A 24,349-nucleotide genomic window follows, 5' to 3' on the forward strand; every position below is an offset into this window, starting at 1 on the left:
TTTTTTTTTTTTTTTTTTTTTTTCTCGTGTAAAATTATGATCGGGGTTGATCCTGACATGAATAAAATAAGTGTGTTTGGCAAACTCGAATGGTAGGTGTGGTAAGGCAGAAAAATCAACTGGAATGAATTTTTTTTTTTTTTTTTTTTTTTTTTTGTGAAAATAATAATAATAATAATAATAATAATAATAATAATATTAATATGGAAATCATGGAGTGGGCGGTGGTACAAAAATATTGTGTAGAAAAAGAGGGAGATGGTGGAAAAGAGAGGCCACTCATGTTATTAAAATAAATTAAGGAATTAAAAAAAGTGATATTGGTTTTGTTTTCAAAAAGATGGATTAAAATAAATATAAAAAAAGAAAAAGAAAGTGGAGACCATGATGAAAGGTGGGAACAAGTGTGCTGGTGCTGTGTTGTAATGGTCAGAAAGAGAGATAAGAAAATAAAATAAAATAAATTTCAAGGTGCTGTGTTGTAATGGCATTGAAATATCCACCATCATAAAGAGTATCAGTGGTGCTGCATATGTTTATGAGCATTATTTGAGGCCTTTCTTTCTTAACCCACAGCAGACTATTAACGTCTAGTATGTCCCAAGGAAGAAGGACATCTTCAGTAAGCCAGATGACATTCTAACTGCTGCTGAGAAGTACATAGAAGAACATGGCCCGGAAGCATTTGAGAAGCTTGTTAGCAAGGATAGGGAAACCAAGTTCAGGAGTAGCAATTACACGTATTTTGATGAGGACCACAGCTATTGAGCCTTGTTTGGCTGAGGGAAACACCTTTTTTCCGCTGCTGTTAGGAGTATCTTTCCGGTGGAGAAGCTGCTATGGACTATTTGGGGAGAGTGATGTCGAAAGCCGGAGCCTTGGATCTCGCCACCGGCGTCGGCGAAAAGATCGAGAAAGACGATGTTCTCTCCGCTGTCCAGAAGTATGAGCAGTATCACGGCTACTATGATGCCGAGAGAGAATGAGATGTTATGAAGATATGATGAGGAGGTAGGTATGTAGTAGACAATTCTAGCGGACTAGGTTGAGGTCCGGCGGGCGGCCAAGGCGAGGTTGCCGACCGCCGGTGAAGCGAAAAAATATTAAATTCTTAACCTTGCTCTGATACCATGTAAGAATTTATGTATTATTGATTGATGTCTTGATTGATAGATTACAAGATTCATTAATTACAATTCCTATACAATCTATATATAGAAGAAAATGTGGTAGTAGGTGTAGTGGAGGTGATAGTGGGTTAGGTGAAGTGGAGTGTGTAGTGGAGTAGAGGTAGGTGAAGTGGAGTGTGTAGTGGAGTAGGTGAAGGTAATGTGGTAGTAGGTGTAGTGGAGGTGATAGTGGGTTAGGTGAAGTGGAGTGTGTAGTGGAGTAGAGGTAGGTGAAGTGGAGTGTGTAGTGGAGTAGGTGAAGGTAAAGATGGGAAATTCTAACAGACGGTGAGGACTAGCTTGGAGATTGAAAATTTTCATTTGAAAATATAGGTTTTTCCATAACCATAACTCAAAGACAAAACCATAAAGTGGTTACTCTTTACGTCTTTAAAATATAGAATTGATCAGGTACTTCATGGATATCACAATGTATTAATGTCACACAACTAAATCAAGGGCCATTATGGCCCAATAAGTCTTTTTTCATTTCACCTACTAAGGAAAATATGAAATAAAATCACAAGAAAAAAAAGAGACGCGCATTAATGGCCTCTTGCACCTTTTGATCTTGTGTCTAGGCCTGCATCCATTTGTAGGTGCCTCGCCTACTTCAAGGAAAAGCACTAAGGTTGGGTTGGCTGGGACTTGGACCTTTTTTGGCACCTATGCACACCTTTCGACCCTAAGCTTTTATCCATAGATGAAGGTGCATTCTTGTGCCTGCAAACTGTAGGCATAAAACTGATGTTTGGATTACTTTGCCATGTTAGCCATTTATCAGTTTACGAATTCCCTTGGAAAATATTAGATATTTAAGCACAAATATGTTGATTGTCACCAAGCCTCGTATCATTTTCTAGTGAAAACAATATAATGATTATCTAGTGGTAAATATCAAAGTTTTAAAAGGCTTTATTGAGACTAACCTCGATGCTCACCTTGCCTTGAAACTGAGGTAAAACGCATCAAGGCTTTGATTTTTAGGCTATACTCTCCAAAGGCTTAGGTGTGCTTTGTATGCCTTTTCCGCATAAACATATAAGGAGTAGGCATATGAAGAGGTTGCCTTAGGGTCTTGTTAAACTTACTCCAGTAAATGTTTTAAACATAAAAAATATAAAATAACCCATTTTCCAACTATATTATATAGGAGTAAATGATTAATCAAGAAAAAAATAAAGTTAATGCTCAAGTGAGAAGCTCAATCACTAAGCTAAGAATGTCTTTCACTTTCAATAAATGCAACCTTCCTTCTTTCCAGTGAAATGTTCAATGTCTTAGGATAAAACTATTTGCACCTTTATATTAATTTTTATTTATTTTTTTAGTATTTAAAAATATTTAATTTATTTATTAAATATTAAAATATTAAATTCAAAATGCTTATGCCTCGCCTCATGAGGGGTAAAATGCCTCGACTTACACATTTGCCTTTAAAAACTTTGCCGAATATTACTTTTATTCATCTTCAACATCATCTGCTTCCAAACATCGATGAATGGCTCCCCACCTGATGTAGGTGATTTTATAAACACATCTACCACATAACAGCATATTCAGTTACTCTTATCACTTCATCTATTGACAATAAAAATAGTCATCTCTAAAAAGAAGCCAATTAATATGTAATTGATGGTGATCTCTCCCAAACAATGAGGCAATTCTACCCAAACCTTCAAAGTAATATCTTTATCTAACCATAACATGCATATCTACCAAAATATATTATATCATATACCATGTCCCCCCAAAACTTGAGGGGAAGTTCTTGCTCAACTAGACTACAAATTAACCATCATGCAGCCCAACAATGCTCCCAAATTCCACAAGATTTTTGAAGGCCCTTTCTCTACATCATTCACTACTTTCCCAACAAATTCTAGACCTTTTCACAAGATTTTTGTGAAAACCAATTATTGCAATTACTCATGCAGCTCCTTTTGTTTTTTGACAGGTAAGCTTTAATATGAAGCTAATGCAGGATATCAACGAAGAAGAGGATTCAAGGGTTAAGGTACATGTACAAAACTGGAACCTACTAAAGAAATTATTAAATGTTCAATGCATTCTAGTAATAAAGTCATCAGACAGTACATACAGATTCCAGACAACTAAACATGAACAATTAACTAAATCCGAGACAGATATTCATCACTAAATATAAAACAAAATAAACCAAAACTAGCAATTATTATGACACAGTCACTATCATTGAGCAATACTACTCTGCTGCATGAACAGTTGCACACTTTATATTATTTTTTAATATAATTACAATAATAATAATAATAACAATAATAATAAAACAACAAGAAGAAGAATGACAGTAACTATAATGATGATGATGATGATGATGATGAGGCTCAAATTAGTGCCAAATTTTACAATTATTCAACCATATCAGTGCATCAAAATTCCAAAAAACTAAATATTCATGCCTTAAACAAACTATACAGTTTCCTAATTCCTTAAAAAAAATCAGTGCCCAATTTCTGCAAACCAAAATCAAAGGAACTCTAGAAAACATAAAACCATATGAAGGGAGCAAACAAGGTGCACCAAAAGTTGAAAAGGGGAAGGAATTAAATCAAGGTATGAACTAAATAATTAAAAAGGCAACTATGAAGTTCTTATGAGCCCTAAAGAGTTATAAAATATTACTAAACTTAACGAAGCCTTCAACTACATGGTTTCACCTAGAAAAGTCCTTCATCACCATTTTGAATTGCTTAGGGCTGCATCTTGAAGGATACCATAGTCCATTATGTCTTTCCTCTCTATCTCAATTTTCAACCTTGTTCTTTTTAGCATTAAGACCATTCCTCATTGCACACCTATCAGCCTATCTTAGGGAACTTGTATGATCTTATACTTAAGTAATAACAACCAAATCTTTTTAACATCACTTCCAACTAGAGGCTATGGCATTCCAATAATTGGAACAAAAGTACCACATAACTACGAGATGGACAGACTTTGTTTGGATTAGTCCTCGATATTCAAAGAACTTCAAAAGAGATGAAATATAAATGAACCGCATCCTCCGCTCCCTCAATCTTCAAACGAAGTAATTAACTATCATCAACACATCAAAAACCAAAAAACCTAATTAGACACTATTCACCAATGACCTAATCATTTTGTTAAATAATAACAACAATAATAAAAATAACAATTACTAAGAAATAATAATGATAATAATAAGAAAAATAAGAATATTTTGATACAATTGCTTCCTATTGTTGTATTTTCCATGTCATCATCACGGGACTGTGCTGGAATAAAGGAATTAATTACACCAATGTTTTGGCCCCTTTTTTATTTTATTTTTTTGGTCCCTGTAAATTTTTTATTATTTTCCTTTGCTAGCTGATGTTCTGGTTGTAGATGCCATAAGGCTATTTGTAGAAAATACTGTATTATTGATTGATATATATTGTTGTGTTATATTACAAATCAGAGTGGCTCATTATATAGGAGAGGGTTTGGGTAGTAGGTGAGGAGTAGGTGAGGGTAAATTGGTGGTAGGTGTAGAAAATACTGTATTATTGATTGATATATATTGTTGTGTTATATTACAAATCAGAGTGGCTCATTATATAGGAGAGGGTTTGGGTAGTAGGTGAGGAGTAGGTGAGGGTAAATTGGTGGTAGGTGTAGTAGGTGTGGTAGTAGGTGGTGGTAGGTGTAGGTAAATTCTAACAGCCCCCCGCAAACTCAAGGAGGATAGAAACTAACCAACTTGAGTTTGAAGAGAGGAACAAAACAAGAAAATACATAAAAATAAAAAAGGATAGGAGACACTGTATGGTCGTGTCAGACCACTGGTGAAGACACTGAATGGTGGTGTCATAACGTTGTAGAGGACACTGTATGGTGGTGTCATAACGGTGTAGAGGACACTGGATGGCAGTGTCAGACCGATGTAGAAGACAGTTTATGGGGCATGTTGGACCGTTGTAGAAGACAGTTTATGGGGTCATGTCGGACCGTTGTAGAAGACAGTTTATGGGGTCATGTTGGACCGTTGTAGAAGACAGTTTATGGGGTCATGTTGGACCGTTGTAGAAGACAGTTTACAGAGTCTTGTCGGACCCTTGTAGAAACTAACCGGAATCTATGTTGGGACAGTTTACAGAGTCTTGTCGGACCCTTAAAAAAGCTAACCGGTATCAAATGTCGGGACAGTTTATAGAGTCTTGTCGGACCCTTAAAGGAGCTAACCGGAATCAATGTCGGGACAGTTTACAGAGTCTTGTCGGACCCTTGTAAAAGCTAACCGGAATCAACGTCGGGACAGTTTACAGAGTCTTGTCGGACCCTTAAAAAGTCGCACCCTCAAAAGGTGTGCCCAATTTTTTTAAAAGGCGTGCCATCAAAAGGCGTGCCCAATGCATCAAAAGGTGTGCCGGACATGATGGCGAGGCACGTGGGCGCCTTGGCTTGCGTGCCCGTTTGTCGGCTGGTGGTAAGAGGCGCGCGATGCGCGTGGCGGCCTCGGCTATAAGACAGAGGCTGAGGCTGAGGCAAAAAACCTGCAAGAGATATTCTGAGAGAGATTTCTGAGAGAGATTCTGTAACACTCTGTTTTCTGAGAGAGAATTCTGAGAGAGATACTGTGTAACACTCTGGTGCCTAGAAAATGGCTTCATCGTCTTCCCGCGGGCTGCTCACCCTCTTTCCCGACCTCAACGAGGCAACGAGAGAGAGAACTGGTGCGGTAGCACTGGAAACGCAACCAAGCGCCCCGGAGTTTGCTCCGTTGAACTTTCCGATGCGGTCGGTGGAGCAAAGAATGGCAGTGCAGTCAGATGTGGAGGCCAATCAGTATACTTTGAAGGCATGTGTGGAAAGCATGACGGCGGTCACAAACTTGTCGCACCGGCTGCAGAGTAGGGCAAATGAGGTGCAGCAGTTAAACTCCCAGCTGGCTCTGCTTCAACGCATGTATAAGGATGCGCGAGCAGAGATAAGCGTGCTAAGGGCAGAAAACAAGGAGCTGAAGCGGAAGGCCACCGTGATGTTCCGATTTGGAGGTCCACCATATGCTGTAGTGGAGGAGCAGGGTGGAGTGATCGTGCCCAGTGGAGTGGGAAACACGGAGGCAACACCGTCAAGGGCCGCCCAGGACGGAGGCAAGAAGAAAAGACCGGCGGCAGAGTAGAGAAGAAAAATCCCGCCTGTGGATGTGGTTTTGTTGTTTTGGTTTGTTTGTTTGTTTTTTTTTTTTTTTTTTTTTTTTTTTTTTTTTTTTTTTTTTGTGTGTGTAAAATTGTGATCGGGGTTGATCCCTGAGATGAATAAAATATGATTTGGTGTGCAAAGCTATATGGTATGAAGGGAATTGGAAAAAGATTAAAAAGAATGTGAAAGAAAAAATAAAGAAAAAATAATAAAAATATATTTGAAATCAAAAAATGAAAGATGGAGGAAATAAGGAAAGTGGTTTGGAGAAAATAAATAAAAATAAAAATAATGGAGTTGGAAATCAAACGGAGGAGAGATGAAGATTTTTTTTTTTTTTTTTTTTTTTTTTTAAGATAAAATAAAATAAAATAATAAAATAAGGAAAGTGTCATAAAAGGGATGCACATGGGTTCTGAGGTGGTTCATAATAATAATAAGAATAAACGATAGAGAAAGAAAAAAAGGGAGAATATTGGTGAGTGGAGGATGTTGGGGCAATGGTGTAATGATCAAAAAGAAAAAATAAAACATAAAATAATGATTTGAAAAACTAGTGATGGTGTGGGAATCTGTGAGTGGGGTGCAAAAAGAGGAAGGAAAGGGTTGAAAAGTGGACAAAGATGTGCATGTCCGTGAGTGGAGAGAGGAAGTGGGTTAAAAAACAAATGGTGGGTTTTGCGGAGAGAGAGAGACAAGAATAAGAAAATATTGCTTTCCCCAAACTTCAAATGGAACCTGGACAAACAAACAGTAAGCAATTGTTTTATCCTTTCAAAGAACACAGCATTAGTTGCTGCTGCCATTTGTGTCTGGGCCAGCATTTGCCATTGAAAGAAACCCTGGGCCAGTGTGCTTCAGCTTGAAATTCTCATCAGCAAACTTCTCTCCATAAATTGATTCTCCACCTCGTCCATCACCAAGTGTAAAATCACCGTCCTGGAGCATAAAGCTGGGAATAATTCTATGGAATTTGCTCCCCTTGTAGTGAAGAGGTTTCCCACTCTTTCCAACACCTTTCTCCCCTGTGCACAGTGCTCGGAAATTCTCTGCTGTTTTAGGAACTGCCTTCCCAAAGAGACCCATGACAATACGACCAGCAGGTTTTCCGGCAATCTCAACATCAAAGTAAACTTTGTGAGTCACTTCCTTTAAATCCTCCTTCGATTTCTTCGCCTGAGTGAGAGCTAGGGTTGCGAAGAGGACTAGCGTCCACACCAGTGCGAGTGAGAACGATCGAGTTCTTCTGGCCATTGTCTCTGGTTTTCGACACACCCTTTTGGTTTCGCCTCGCAGCTTTTGATACGTAGAAGAGGAATTGAAGAGATTTGGTGCTTGGACAGCAGCTGGGGAGGAAGCACATGCAGAGTGATCAAGGTATGTGTAAGAAAAATCTTAGCGGACTAGGTTGAGGTCCGGCGGGCAGCTAAGGTGAGGTTGCCGCCCGCCGGGGAAGCGAAAATATCAGGTTCTAAACCTGCTCTGATACCATGTAGAAAATACTGTATTATTGATTGATATATATTGTTGTGTTATATTACAAATCAGAGTGGCTCATTATATAGGAGAGGGTTTGGGTAGTAGGTGAGGAGTAGGTGAGGGTAAATTGGTGGTAGGTGTAGTAGGTGTGGTAGTAGGTGGTGGTAGGTGTAGGTAAATTCTAACACTATTTTATGCATTCAATAACAATTTTGCTTAAAGGTAAGGAGGTCAAATCCTCTCAAAGTGACCTTCCGTGCTTTTTCAGCCACTAAAGTACCATAGAGATAGAACTCTGGTTCCATCACATTTCTGCAAATGTTGGTGAGCACAGATAGAGCTGAATGGTGATGCTAGGGGGGAGAAGAAAAAAGGATCACCCCAAATGGAGATATGCTAGGGGGATGAGGGGAAGACCTTGAAATGGGATGCTGTAGTAAAAAAATATATATGAATTTATTTAATTTAACTAAACACGCAGTCGATCAAAATAGAATTGAATGACAAAAAATGATTTGTGTAGCTAACTCCACTTGATTGGATACAATTAGGGGTATTCAAATTACTCAATGAATCGAAGAACCGAACCAAATCAACCTCTTTGGGTTGGGTTGGTTTGGTTTTTGAGTGCCTAGTAAGAAGTACGGACATGGACAGTTGACATGACACAAACACGCTGATACGCAAATTTTTAAAAAATGCAGGACACCACATGTTATGGATGCATGCAAAACATATAATTTTATATATTTATTATGTCATATTTTTAAATATTTAATTTGTATTTTATGTCAAATATTTAATTTTATCAAACTTAGGTATGCTATTTTAGTAAAAAAAAATTAAAAATAGTCATCAGCGTGTCCTTAACGTGTCCCCAGCTTGTCCCCAGCATGTACCAAGCTTCCCAACGTGTTCGACTCTTTCCAATGAATCGAACACATGTATGTGACGTCCGAAAAGGAGTCTGTACTTCATAGTTGAGTGCATTGGTTTGGTTCTAAGTCTACAAATCATCAACCCGATAGGATTGGGTTAGTTCTTGATTTAAGCTTTGTCTAAACCAAACTAACTTGAAAACCAAACATATATATATTTTTTTAATTTTATTTATATTGGCATATTTTCACCCAATTGGTCTATTACAATGAACTTGATTTCACCAAATAATTTTTCACATACAAAAATTATTAGGTGGACGAAGGACATACTAGAAGACTAAGCTAGATTTCACAGTTGATTTAATTTGCATTGATTATATGAATGGATTTAATTTGTATTAGTTATGTTTACAGTTGAGTTAGATTTAATTCGTATTAGCTTGCATTAAACAATAATTTACTCTTTGTCTGTGTTATGTTTAAACGTTAAAGCCTTATTATTGATTTATTCACTTATTTTTAATATTGTCTGAACCAACCCAAGCTGCATTGGGTTGGGCTGGTTCTACTGCATAATTGGTTTGGTTCTGAGTCCAAAAATTTTGAACCGATTATGATTGGGTTGGTGCTAAATTTAGTATCAAAACCGACCCATGAACAACCCTAGACACAATGCTTGGTTTGGTTTCGTTTTGTTAACTACAAGCAGATAGTGTGAAATACTAAATTTAGCAGTGTGTAACAAAAATACCAAAAAAGAAAAAAGGGTATTCAAATTAAATAGATATGATTAGAGGGGAAGAAAACACAACACAGGTAGAGAAGGAAAGGAAGAAGAAATGAGCGTACATATTGGGGTCTTCGACCATGACAGCAGTTTCTTGAGCGAAGGTATCCTGCAAGACCAATTCGTCTTTCTCCCCATCCCCATCGTTCTTCTCGCTTGCTTTCTTTGCAACCAAACCACCACCACCACCGCCGCCGCCAACACCACTACGCTGCACTATTGTGCTACTACTTATTGCTGCAATTCCCCACTTCTTCTCCCTCTGTTTCTGAAGGAATTTCACCTCTTCTAACGCCAATCTGAACCAAAAATAAATGGGAATAGAAGAAGCACAAAACCCTAATAATATTAGATGGTTCAGCAAAATAGCCAAAAAAACAACAACAACACGATGCTCCAAAAAGTTTACCGCCTTTCTTCTTCGTCGCCATCTGAACCATTGTTTCTTAGAATTTGGTCTTCTTCTACTACGTCTTCTATATTTCTTTTCCGAAAATTTTTCGTCTTCATCTTCTGCTTCGGTTCACCCATATCCTCGACTGGGGCTATTTTTTGGCTTAATAATCAGCAGTTACATCAATTTGGAATTAATTTTTATATAAGAATTTTTTTTTAATTTGAAATGAGTTGAAATGTGAGATTTTCTAAATATTTCAAAATAGTACAAATAATGTGAAATGTAGGATATTTCAAAAGAAATACAAGAATTCATTAGTAAATTTTGAGTAAACGTATAATTTCAATTGTATTATTCTAATGTAATATTCAAACGTAACATTTCATTGTAAGATTCTAAAAAAAATTACAATACTCACATGAAACACTTTAGAAAAACCTTCTTCGTGTAACACTCAAAAAAGAAAAAAAAATTCCTTAGTACACTTTTTTCAAACGTAACACTCAAATATAAGATTTCAAAAATAATCATTAGTATTTTTTTTTTCTAAACGTAACACTCAAATGTAACACTTGAAAAAAAAAAACTCGTTATTGTAACACTCCGATGTAAGATTTCAAAAAATACTCCTTCGTATACTTTTTTTCAAATATAACACTGCAAAAATAAATAAATAAATAAAATAAAAAATTGCTTAGTGTAACACTCCAAAATAACACTCAAAAAAATTCATAAGTGTACTTTTTTTTATCGTAACACTCCAAAAAAAAAAAAGGTGAGATTCTTCAAATCATTCAAAAAGAAGTACAAAATTTTTGTAGTAAGTTTTTGACAAATGTATAATTTTAAACTGTGAGTGTTACGCCTGTGAAAAGTACACCAAGAATTTTTTTAATATTTTTGTGTGTTACATTAGAATGATATGTTTGGTATTGCATTGATTAGAGTGTTACGTTTGGAAAAAGTACACTAAGAAGTTTTGTATGTGTTATATTGAAGTGTTACGTTTGGGATTATATTGATTGGAGTGTTACGTTTGAAAAAAGTACACTGATGGTTCTTTTTCTTCTTCTTTTTTTGTATATATGTTATATTGGAGTGTTACGTTTAGGATTCCATTGATTGGAGTATTACGTTTGGGAAAAATGCACTAATGGTTTTTTTGTGTGTTACATTAAAGTATGTTACATTAGAGTGTTACGTTTGGAAAAATGTTGGAGTGTTGTGTTGTTACGTTTGAAAAAAGTACACTAAAGAATCTTTTAGTATGTTGTTGTAGACGCGCCCGAACGTCCCGGGAAAATCCCGTTTTGTTCATTGGGCTCACTACAGTTCGGACTCAATGTCACGGTTCTGAATCTAATCTCACAAAGTGCAATGCAAGATCGATAAATCAGCAAAGAGTCCAAATCTAGCAAATCATTTTGAAAAACTGATTTTTAGAAAGAAGTGCCAAACATAGACTGTTTTGCCAGATACAGAGTCGCCACCTAAATATTTTATTTTTGGGGAATTTAGGAAACCCTGACTCGTGCCTAAGGCCACGTGTCCGTCATCACCAAAGTTGCCTTGGCTTGGGAACTTGGGCACGAGAGGGGAAGGTCATGCAATGAACACCCCCACTCGCCCGATCAAAGATCGGCCTTTACTAACATGATATGTTATTTTTGAAAACGCATGCGCTCTTATTCCGGTTATTTAGCCTAAAATTACTATGTTATGCGCACGGCAAACAAGTATAGACTGGATCACCTGAGTTGGAACAAAACATCTCGTGTTTGTTTTTTAAAGCGGTTTGCTACTCACAAGTAGGCTAAATTGCGGATTTTGCCACCCTCAACTGAGCTTAGAAAACATGGTGATTTGCCACTCTCAAGTGGGCCTAAAACTCGCAATCAATGAATTGTTCCAATTCAAGTAATCCAACCTTCACCCACAGGCATTCAGGCAGTTATATCACATAAGCAAATAGCCTCATGGCAAGCATGCTATCATGGCAATCACTCACACATATGCAAGGATGTTAAAGCATAAACACTCACTGTACATGATCCTAGCTATGTCAAGAATGCCTAATGCAACACATACAAAGTGTAACTAAGATACGCTCGGCTATTCTAAAATGCCATGTGAAATGCAATTTGATACATGTATTCAAACAGGAATTGAAATACAATGCAGTTAGTATGATGCGCCGAGCTCGGTGCATGCAAAACAGATGAATGGATGCAAACATGCGAGCATAAGGATGCTAATTGAAACATGCCCTAAAACTAACCACCGTAAGCTGGTAAATAAAAGGAAGAAAGAAATGGGGGTTGGAAGACATGCATCACACACACGCACACTTATTTACAAAAGTTGTGCCCTCTCGACGGAGGGTCCGAATGAATAATACCGAACCAACTAGCTAATCTAATTAAACTAGTTATTACACACAAAATGAATAACAAGCTACAGCTAATTATTACACAACATTAACTAAGTGAGCAATCCAAATGAGCATGCAAACTAAATGAATGTGGGCTGCCCCAGCTCTACTTTGAATGACAAAGGATGCATGTATGCTTGAATTGCCTTGTTCGGAAATCCCTCGCGATGCCCCGACTTACCTCTGTTTGCAATTGACCTCAGAACACTGCACAAAGCTCCAGAAGGCTGAAACTCCACCAAGGGAACCTGTGGGAAGGCTACCGACCAGATATTGGCCTTGGAGACCACCGATCGACCACCTTTTGTGGTGAAAACCAGAAAATATGGTCGGCCTGCCACTTTATCTGGTCGACCGACCAGTTTCTGCCCCTGGTTTCTGGTTTTCTGCAACAGAAGGCAAGAGAGAGAAATGGCAAAGTATTCGCAACACATGTGTGCGCGACCACTCTCCCCATCATTGCATAAGCTCAAGGGAGTGTAGTCCTTGACCCCCGGGCCACCAATCACGCGTCTCGATGCATGATGGCCGAGGAGTCGAATTGCATGACTCAATGTAAAATAAATGCACAAACAAGCACCTAAAGCCAATAACTCTGTCATGGGTAGTCAGGAGTGTCGGCGACCGGGAATCGAGGCACATTTCATCATTTCAAGCATGAAACGTCCCTCGTTCCCCGTGTTTGGACTAACCCCTATTTCAAACACAATGCAACAAACAAGGCATGCACCAATGCAAATCTAGCATGCAATCTTAATGCAATGCAACTAAGTCATGCAAACATGCAAGGAATAACATGCAAACTAGCATACATAATGCTATGAACTAACAATGACATACTCAATGCTATGAACTACAATGGCATACTCAATGCAAAATGGACTTAAACCAAAATGGACGGGCATCAGCCACACCCAAATTAGTGGCCATTAGATGATGAAAATAAGGCATCAAAACACACACGATCATGCATAATGCAACGGCCCCAAGTCTAGGGCACAAAACACAACTTTCCAAACGCATTGAAAGGATGAAATATGCAGTGCAATGACACATGTTTCAGCTCTGAAATGGCATACAAAATGACTTCGAATTATGCAAACAACTCATGTAATGCATGTTGAATGGCTCAAGCATCGAAACTAGTGAAGTGTATTACACTATAGGCATGCAAGGCAATACTCAAATGGCCAAACCAACTCCAAACAGACCCTATGCAGGCCCAAAACAGTAGTAAAATGAGTTGGGATGATGGCTTGAAATGCACAAAAATGAAGCTCATGCAATGGCTCACAAAATAGAGTATAAAAGCACAACTCTGAAGGGCACTTAAAGAGTGGAAAACATGGAAGTATGACAGCCCTATGTGCTCTGAAATATCTTGCTCAATGATGCCAAAACATGAAAATAACTCAAGTTAAGCATGCAAGGGACTTCAAAATTCGAAGGTAGTCAAGGCTATTACACTACAAGCATGCATGGAAAGCATCTTTCGACCAAAAGGCCTCAAAACAGAGCCAAGGCAGCCCAAAATATAAACAAAACCAGGTTGGAGCAAGGCCAAAATATGCTAGAATTGAGGGCCAAAACATCATGCATTCTAAGCTAGTAAACATGATTTACACTACAAGCATATGAAGCATGTGAGAGGCTACCAAACCAGCCAAAAACAGAGTCATGGCATGCCAAATGATGACCAAAAACCCACTAAAATATGGCCAATACATGCAAGAATGACATGCTACTTTGATAAGCCACAGAAGGGATTACTCTACACATGCGAGAGGCAAACCCAAGGTGACCAAACCAGCCATAGACAGAGCCTAGGCAGGCCCTAAAATTCACCAAAAAGTGCCTGAACCGAGCCTTGAAATTATGAAAACATATGCTCCTTTGATAGGCCAAAAATGCAAGCAACAACCCCTCTCTAATTTAGGGCCTCAAAACCACATCCCAACCACTGAAAATCCACTAGATTTCAGTGGCTAAAAGGCCATGCAAGGGTTAACTTAAAGGCCTTATGGCATGACACAAAACAATGCCAAATAGGACATGCAAGAGGGAAGATGACCCTCAGCACCAAAAGAGCCTTAAACAAACACGAAAAACACTTAAATATGGAGCTTTTTCAGTTGACAACAAAGCTCAAATAAGCATGCAAGTATGGCTAAGAGTGTGATCAAGACAAAGCTTAAAAAAAGAGAAAAGAGATTACCCTTGAAGCTCAGCAAAACCAGCAAGTTCCTCAGCCAAAAACCACCATTTTAACCTCCAAAAAGGAACCTCTAGGAACCTCAGTTCAATGGTAAGGATGTATGGCTAAGAGTTGGGGTGTTAAAGGTCAAGAACAATATACACTTTTGGCTCAAAATATAGAGATATAGAGAGAGATATGTGTTTGTGCCTTAGGAAATTTTCAGAACCTAGTTCAAGGAGAGGAAGAGCCTCTCTTATAGAAGAAACAAAGGGTTCAAGCTTCTTGGAGAAACTAAACATGGATGCAATCCCTCCATACACGTGTATGGAGGATACAGTCTGTGCCCTCCAGCTGGCACAGCTGGCATCCACACAATCTGACAAAACAGGGGGAAAGGGGCCGACCAAAAAAGGTGGTCGCCCCGCTACTTTAAGTGGTCAGACGACCACCCAAAGTGGTTTCCTAGAAAAAAAGTGGTCGGCAAGGGGAAATGGTGGTCTCCACACTGAAAGCAAGCCAAAGGTGGGGTGGGAAACCAGAAAATGTGGCCCAAAGACCAAGAAAACCAGTTTCCCGACTAGTAAACCGGCTGGCAGGGAGAAAGTTGGTCTCCAAGGAAAAAAGCTGGTTTCCCACCCTTGTACCACTTCCAAACAAGGAAAACAAGGTTCTTGCCAAGAACGAAACAGCACGGATGCAAAACGAGAGTTCAGGGGACAAGACGCACGGTCAGGGGCCTCAAAAACTGGCTGTTGAGCACAAAAAGTGGCGTATGACCACAAAAGTGGTCTCCCAGATCACAGTGTCCCTCTAGACAGAGGAAACAAGGTGTGTTCCAAAAAACGTCTTCATCTTCTTCTACTACGTCTTCTATATTTCTTTTCCGAAAATTTTTCGTCTTCATCTTCTGCTTTGGTTCACCTATATCCTCGACTGGGGCTATTTTTTGGCTTAACAATCAGCAGTTACATCAATTTGGAATTAATTTTTATATAAGAATTTTTTTTTTAATTTGAAATGAGTTGAAATGTGAGATTTTTTAAATATTTCAAAATAATACAAATGATGTGAAATGTAGGATATTTCAAAAGGAATACAAGAATTCATTAGTAAATTTTGAGCAAACATATAATTTAAATTGTAATACTCAAACGTAACATTCCAATGTGACACTAAAAAAAATTACTTAGTATATTTTTTTCCAAACGCAACACTCAAATGAAACACTTCAAAAAAACCTTCCCACGTAACACTCAAAAAAAAAAAAATTCCTTAGTACACTTTTTTCAAACGTAACACTCAAATATAAGATTTTAAAAATACTCATTAGTATTTTTTTTTTCTAAACGTAACACTCAAATGTAACACTCGGAAAAAAAAAAAAAAAAAAAAAAAAAAAAAAAAAAACTCGTTATTGTAACACTCCGATGTAAGATTTCAAAAAAAACTCCTTCGTATACTTTTTTTCAAATGTAACACTGCAAAAATAAATAAATAAATAAAATAAAAAATTGCTTAGTGTAACACTCCAACATAACACTCAAAAAAATTCATAAGTGTACTTTTTGTTATAGTAACACTCCAAAAAAAAAAAGGTGAGATTCTTCAAATCATTCAAAAAGAAGTACAAAATTTTTGTAGTAAGTTTTTGACAAATGTATAATTTTAAACTGTGAGTGCTACGTCTATGAAAAGTACACTATGAATTTTTTTAATATTTTTGTGTGTTACATTAGAATGTTATGTTTGGTATTACATTGATTAGAGTGTTACGTTTGGGAAAAGTACATTAAGAAGTTTTGTATGTGTTATATTTTTACGTTTGGAATTATATTGATTGGAGTGTTACGTTTGGAAAAAGTACACTGATGGTTCTTTTTCTTCTTCTTTTTTGTGTGTGTATGCTATATTGGAGTGTTACGTTTAGGATTACATTGATTAGAGTATTACGTTTGGGAAAAATGCACTAATGGTTTTTTTGTGTGTTACATTAAAGTATGTTACATTAGAATGTTACGTTTGGAAAAATGTTGGAGTGTTATGTTGTTACGTTTGAAAAAAGTACATTAAGGAATCTTTTAGTATGTTGTTGTAGACGCGCCCGAACGACTCGGGAAAATCCCGTTTTGTTCATTGGGCTCACTACAGTTCGGACTCAATGTCACGATTCTGAATCTAATCTCACAAAGTGCAATGCAAGATCAATAAATCACCAAAGAGTCCAAATCCAGCAAATCATTTTGAAAAACTGATTTTTAGAAAGAAGTGCCAAACATGGACTGTTTTGCTAGATACAGAGTCGCCACCTAAATATTTTATTTTTGGGAAATTTAGGAAACCCTGACTCGTGCCTAAGGCCACGTGTCCGTCATCACCAAAGTTGCCTCGGCTTGGGAACTTGGGCACGAGAGGGGAAGGTCATGCAATGAGCACCCCCACTCGCCCGATCAAAGATCGGCCTTTACTAACATGATATGTTATTTTTGAAAACGCATGCGCTCTTATTCCGGTTATTTAGCCTAGAATTACTATGTTATGCGCACGGCAAACAAGTATAGACTAAATCACCTGAGTTGGAACAAAACATCTCGTGTTTGTTTTTTAAAGCGGTTTACTACTCACAAGTAGGCTAAATTGCGGATTTTGCCACCCTCAACTGAGCTTAGAAAACATAGTGATTTGCCACTCTTAAGTGGGCTTAAAACTCGCAATCAATGAATTGTTCCAGTTCAAGTAATCCAACCTTCACCCACAGACATTCAGGCAGTTATATCACATAAGCAAATAGTCTCATGGCAAGCATGCTATCATGGTAATCACTCACACACATGCAAGGATGTTAAAGCATAAACACTCACCGAGTACTCCAAGCCAAAACAGAAGATAGTTAGTAATCATGCATGATCCTAGCTATGTCAAGAGTGCCTAATGCAACACATACAAAGTGCAACTAAAATAGGCTCGGCTATTCTAAAATGTCATATGAAATGCAATTTGATACATGTATTCAAACAGAAATTGAAATACAATGTAGTTAGTATGATGCGCTGAGCTCGGTGCATGCAAGACAGATGAATGGATGCAAACATGCGAGCATAAGGATGCTAATTGAAATATGTCCTAAAACTAACCACCGTAAGCTGGTAAATAAAAGGAAGAAAGAAATGGGGGTTGGAAGACATGCATCACACACACGCACACTTATTTACAAAAGTTGTGCCCTCTCGACGGAGGATCCGAATGAATAATACAGAACCAACTAGCTAATCTAAGCTAATCTAATTAAACTAGTTATTACACACGAAATGAATAACAAACTACAGCTAATTATTACACAACATTAACTAAGTAAGCAATCCAAATGAGCATGCAAACTAAATGAATGTGGGCTGTCCCAGCTCTGTTTTGAATGATAAAGGATGCATGTATGCTTGAATTGCCTTGTTCGGAAATCCCTCGCGACGCCCCGACTTACCTCTGTTTGCAATTGACCTCAGAACACTGCACAAAGCTCCAGAATGCTGAAACTCCACCAAGGGAACCTGTGGGAAGGCTACCGACCAGATATTGGCCTTGGAGACCACCGGCCGACCACCTTTTGTGGTGAAAACCAGGAAATGTGGTCGGCCTGCCACTTTATCTGGTCGACCAACCAGTTTCTGCCCCTGGTTTCTAGTTTTCTGCAACAAAAGGCAAGAGAGAGAGATGGCAAAGTATTCGCAACACATGTGTGCGCGATCACTCTCCCCATCATTGCATAAGCTCAAGGGAGTGTAGTCCTTGACCCTCGGGCCACCAATCACGTGTCTCGATGCATGATGGACGAGGAGTCGAATTGCACGACTAAATGTAAAATAAATGCACAAACAAGCACCTAAAGCCAATAACTCTGTCATGGGTAGTCAAGAGTGTCGGCGACCGGGAATCGAGGCACGTTTCATCATTTCAAGCATGAAACGTCCCTCGTTCCCCGTGTTTGGACTAACCCTTATTCCAAACACAATGCAACAAACAAGGCATGCACCAATGCAAATCTACCATGCAATCTTAATACAATGCAACTAAGTCATGCAAACATGCAAGGAATAACATGCAAACTAGCATACATAATGCTATGAACTAACAATGGCATACTCAATACTATGAACTACAATGGCATACTCAATGCAAAATGGACTTAAACCAAAATGGACGGGCATCAGCCACACCCAAATTAGTGGCCATTAGATGATGAAAATAAGGCATCAAAACACACACGATCATGCACAATGCAACGGCCCCAAGTCTAGGGCACAAAACACAACTTTCCAAACGCATTGAAAGGATGAAATATGGAGTGCAATGACACATGTTTCAGCTCTGAAATGGCATACAAAATGACTTCAAATTATGCAAACAACTCATGTAATGCATGTTGAATGGCTCAAGCATCGAAACTAGTAAAGTGTATTACACTATAGGCATGCAAGGCAATGCTCAAATGGCCAAACCAACTCCAAATAGACCCTATGCAGGCCCAAAACAGTAGTAAAATGAGTTGGGATGATGGCTTGAAAGGCACAAAAATGAAGCTCATGCAATGGTTCACAAAATAGGGTATAAAAGCACAACTCTCAAGGACACTTAAAGAGTGGTAAACATGGAAGTATGACAGCCCTATATGCTCTGAAATATCATGCTCAATGATGCCAAAACATGAAAATAACTCAAGTTAAGCATGCAAGGGACTTCAAAATTCGAAGCTAATCAAGGCTATTACACTACAAGCATGCATGGCAAGCATCTTTCGACCAAAAGGCCTCAAAACAGAGCCAAGGCAGCCCAAAATATAAACAAAACCAGGTTGGAGCAAGGCCAAAATATGCTAGAATTGAGGGCCAAAACATCATGCATTCTAAGCTAGTAAACATGATTTACACTACAAGCATATGAAGCATGTGAGGGGCTACCAAACCAACCAAAAATAGAGTCATGGCATGCCAAATGATGACCAAAAACCCACTAAAATATGACCAATACATGCAAGAATGACATGCTACTTTGATAAGCCACAAAAGGGATTACTCTACACATGCGAGAGGCAAACCCAAGGTGACCAAACCAGCCATAGACAGAGTCTAGGCAGGCCCTAAAAGTCACCAAAAAGTGCCTGAACCGAGCCTTGAAATTATGAAAACATATGCTCCTTTGATAGGCCAAAAATGCAAACAAACAAGACCAAAAGAGAGAGGGTCACCCCTCTCTGATTTAGGGCCTCAAAACCACATGCCAACCACTGAAAATACACTAGATTTCAGTGGCTAAAAGGCCATGCAAGGGTTAACTTAAAGGCCTTATGGCATGGCACAAAACAAGGCCAAATAGGGCATGCAAGAGGGAAGATGACCCTCAGCACCAAAAGAGCCTTAAACAAACACGAAAAACACTTAAATATGGAACTTTTTTTAGTTGACAACAAAGCTCAAATAAGCATGCAAGTATGGCTAAGAATGTGATCAAGACAAAGCTTAAAAAGAGAGAAAAGAGATTACCCTTGAGGCTCAGCAAAACCAGCAAGTTCCTCAGCCAAAAGCCACCATTTTAACCTCCAAAAAGTAACCTCTAGGAACCTCATTTCAATGGTAAGGATGTATGGCTAAGAGTTAGGGTGTTAAAGGTCAAGAACAATATGCACTTTTGGCTCAAAATATAGAGATATAGAGAGAGATATGTGTTTGTGCCTTAGGAAATTTTCAGAACCTGGTTCAAGGAGAGGAAGAGCCTCTCTTATAGAAGAAACAAAGGGTTCAAGCTTCTTGGAGAAGCTAAACATGGATACAATCCCTTCATACACGTGTATGGAGGATACAGTCTGTGCCCTCCAGCTGGCACAGCTGGCATCCACACAATCTGACAAAACAGGAGGAAAGGGGCCGACCAGAAAAGGTGGTCGCCCTGCTACTTTAAGTGGTCAGACGACCACCCAAAGTGGTTTCCCAGAAAAAAAGTGGTCGGCAAGGGGAAATGGTGGTCTCCACACTGAAAGCAAGCCAAAGGTGGGGTGGGAAACCAGAAAATGTGGCCCAAAGACCAAAAAAACCAGTTTCCCGACCAGTAAACCGGCTGGGGGGGAGAAAAGTGGTCTCCAAGGAAAAAAGCTGGTTTCCCACCCTTGTACCACTTCCAAACAAGGAAAACAAGGTTCGTACCAAGAACGGACCAACACGGATGCAAAACGAGAATTTGGGGAGCAAGACGCACGGCCGGGGGCCTCAAAAACTGGCTGTTGAGCACAAAAAGTGGCGCATGACCACAAAAGTGGTCTCCCGGATCACAGTGTCCCTCTAGACAGAGGAAACAAGGTGTGTTCCAAAAAACGTGCCAAACAGAGAATGTTAAGCGGTCCCAAACCGAGGTGCACGGCCGACGGCTCCGAAAATCGAAAACTAGTCTCCAAACGGGAATAGTGGCCTACGACCACGAAAAGTAGTCTACGACCACTAAGAGATGGTCTACAAGACCTCTCCCTCCCTTCGGGAAGAGAAAACAAAACTTGGTCCACGGATCGAGTCAAAGTACAAAGGGTCCCGAGGTTCGGAGGCGAGGCTCTCAGCCAAGAACTCTAAAATCTCGAAACGAGCACAACATGCGCAATCACCGAGCGCTCAATCGATGACGTCTGAGTATTAAGGTCGGTCAAAAATGGGGGTGTCTACAGTTGCATTGGAGTGTTATATTATTGGAGTATTACATTAGAGTGTTACATTCTTCTTCATAACGTGGGATTTGTTTCAGAAAGAGGAAAAATCCAAAACCTCTATAATACAGATTACCCAAATGTGTAATTTTACATTTGGAGAAACCCACTTTTATCCCTAAAAAATTAAACTTAAACATATAAGTGACTACCCTTTTATGTAATATTCACTTTAATGAGATTTTTGGATTCATAAAAAAAAAAAGGGACTAAACAGTTCACAAGATCATATTTTGGGATTTATTGGTGCTTTAGGCCTATTTTTAACCCTTTATTATTTTTTTATACACCCGATTTACTTTAAATACGAATTATTTGATTTATTTTAAATACAATTTTTTTTTTGAGTTTGGAAAAATCACATAATAAATAAAAAAAATTAGAGCATTTGGGCAAAAAAATTAATTTTTAATTTTATATGGCCAAATATTGGGAGCTTCTATTTCCACACACACATTTCTCTCTGTGCACACACTTAACGAAACTTATTTTTATTACAATTCTATCCCAAAGTAAAATTACTATTATGGACATCCACGCACAATTCAAATAAACACACAAGTTCAAAATACACATCTTACATTATAGGTTGCTGAAGCTCCACACTCCATGGTCACACACTCCATTCTTCCATACCCAGTTTACTAAACCTCCACACTCCATCCTCATCCTTTCAAACCATTAATTGTTAGCTTCCATTCATTAGTTTACGCACTAAATAACCCCATTCTTCATTCTTAGCATTCCTTAGTTTACACACTAAACTCCATCCTCATTCATCATTGTTATGGAACATTTCCCTTTTGAAAATTCAGATGTTCAGAAACAAATAACTGTTTATGAGAAAGATAATCAAGGAAAGGTGAGTTTTGCTATGTAAAAATCGTAAGTTTTTTTTTTCTTTTTTTTTCCAACGTCTTTTAGAAAACCAAGGTTGAAATGTATTAATTTATTCGATAGTCTACTACCGAATTAATTAGTTAACTTCGAAAATTGTATTCCGAACTAAATTAAAATATTTGACATGCAACTTTTGAACCATAAAAATAAATTCGAACACCTACATTCGAACAATAGAAGTTTTTTCGACATTGTACTTCTGAATGAAGTAAAAGTTTTGTTTTTTCATTTTATATTCCAAATTTGTAAATTATGTACTAAATTTGTAGTTTGGAATAGCAAATTTGTCTTTATAATGCCATTTCAAATTTGTAATATTATACAAAACTTGCAAGAATATGTCTCAACTCAAAGAAGTGAGGTTCGCGCAGATGATGTGTTGGATTACACTACTCAATTCACAACTGAACAAGTCTACTATACGAAATTATAATGTTTGTATTTTGAATTGCTCAACAAATGTAAATGTTTGATAATATTTATTTAACTTTGTAGGTGTTCAAAAGTAAGGATGAATTGCTCAACTGGGTATGTGAAGTTGGAAAGAGAAATGGTTTGGCCATTGTAATTAAATCATTAGACTATGGTGGAGGGAAAAAAAGACCCAAGATGTATCTTGCTTGTGAGAGGAGTGACCAATATAGAGCAAGAAATAAGTTTAGAAATAAGTTTTCCCTCCCCCCCAAACTATTACACGTTTTTCACACGCACCCCCATACTTCTATTTATTTCAATTTAGTACCTAAACTTTTCACAAATTGATCAATTAGACCCCTATCGTCACCTTTCGTCCACAATTAGACGGAATGTGATGAGTTATTCCCCTAAACTATCTTTTGGAGGGAATATAAGAGGGTTTTCCGCCATATGCAACCTCTCCCTTCTACTATATAACAGAGCCAAGCTCCCAACAAAAAAAAAAAAATAGAGCATTTGTTTGGTGGTAAAAGAGAATGAGGAATAGAGGGTCAAGAAATCTGGGAAGATCAAGCTCAACTGAAGGAAAATGGAGTTCAAGTGACATGGAAGACCTAAGATGCATTTGTTGTGGAAGACGAAGGGTGATACAAACATCATGGACTGATGCAAATCTTGGTAGGAGGTTCCTCAGCTATTCCACTAATAGTTGTAATCAGTTCACCTGGGTAGACCCACCTATGTGCTCACAGGCAGTGCAAATCATCCCTGGGTTGTTGAAGAAGGTCAATAAGCTAGAAACAAGATTACAAACAAGGAATAGAAGAGAGAGAAAGCTATGGATCTGCTTGGCTACCTCATGGTGCATCATTTTATCAATGTGGTTTGTAATATAGTATAAGAAAGAATGTAATAGGGGAACACTATTATGAATGAATGAATGTAATAGGGGAAATATTATGAATGAAATGTAATGGGGGAAATATTATGAATGAAATGTAATGAGGAAAGTATTTTGAATGAAAATTTTAGATTTTGTGTTAAAGTTTTACTCTTAAGAAAAATAGAGCATCACAGCCTTTGTTTGTCCCTTAAAAAACAATTTGTGTTCATCTTTACAAAAACATCGCATTATCATTTAATTAAAAACAAAAGTAGCATTGTGTGTTATTTTAACTATTTGTCATCCATCCATCAAAATAACTAATTGGTGGCCTCTTTGAATGGCCCATTGGCAACCAATGAATAAAAACCTATCACTAGCATCCATCCATCAAATGACATTCATTCAATGAATAACAAACCTATCAGTGGCATTCATTCAAAACACACAATTGGAATCCATCCATGTAATGGCAACCAAAACCAACACAAGCTACATTTACATAGAAATGAGGAGTACCATCCATTAAAATAGAGCATCATGCACAAAAACAACAGTTATAAATTTGTCATTCAAGTTTTCAAAACACACAATTGTTTGTGACAACCAAAACACTACCTTTACATAGTTAACAAGTTTAGGGCAATCATTCCAAACAAAAAATCATCACATGTACAAAAAACCCCAATGAGAAAGTCATGTAGATGCTTCCTTCTTGTATCCCACAAAAAATTTTTAAAAAAAAAATCAATAGTTTGGGGGGAGGGGGAAATGATATTTACTCTTAATCCTCATTTTTATTTCATTTGTAATGTAGGGTTTGTCTTAACTATTTTCAAAACGAACGCACACTCTGTTTCTCATTTAGAACTGGTTTTTCAAAAA

At 37.9% G+C, this 24,349-nt stretch overlaps 1 protein-coding gene and 1 pseudogene across 2 annotated transcripts in view; both read right to left on the bottom strand.

Annotated features, from left to right (window-relative positions):
* Positions 1 to 10,142, bottom strand: part of LOC114296851 (integrator complex subunit-like protein) — a 29,194-nt gene extending 19,052 nt beyond the window's left edge. The window contains exons 1-2 of the mRNA XM_028241187.2: positions 9,913 to 10,142; positions 9,566 to 9,802 (exon numbers count right to left, since the gene is read on the bottom strand). Coding sequence (XP_028096988.2) covers positions 9,566 to 9,802; positions 9,913 to 10,034 — 359 coding nt within the window. The 5' untranslated portion in view covers positions 10,035 to 10,142. The remainder of the gene's footprint in view (positions 1 to 9,565; positions 9,803 to 9,912) is intronic.
* Positions 6,373 to 8,705, bottom strand: LOC145822655 (peptidyl-prolyl cis-trans isomerase CYP20-1 pseudogene; annotated as a pseudogene). The gene has a single exon (XR_014364272.1). The product of XR_014364272.1 is annotated as a peptidyl-prolyl cis-trans isomerase CYP20-1 pseudogene (transcript).
* Positions 10,143 to 24,349: the final 14,207 nt, after the last annotated feature.

Source organism: Camellia sinensis, chromosome 3 (assembly GCF_055761805.1).
Source record: "Camellia sinensis isolate YWXY chromosome 3, ASM5576180v1, whole genome shotgun sequence".
Lineage (NCBI taxonomy): Eukaryota > Viridiplantae > Streptophyta > Magnoliopsida > Ericales > Theaceae > Camellia > Camellia sinensis.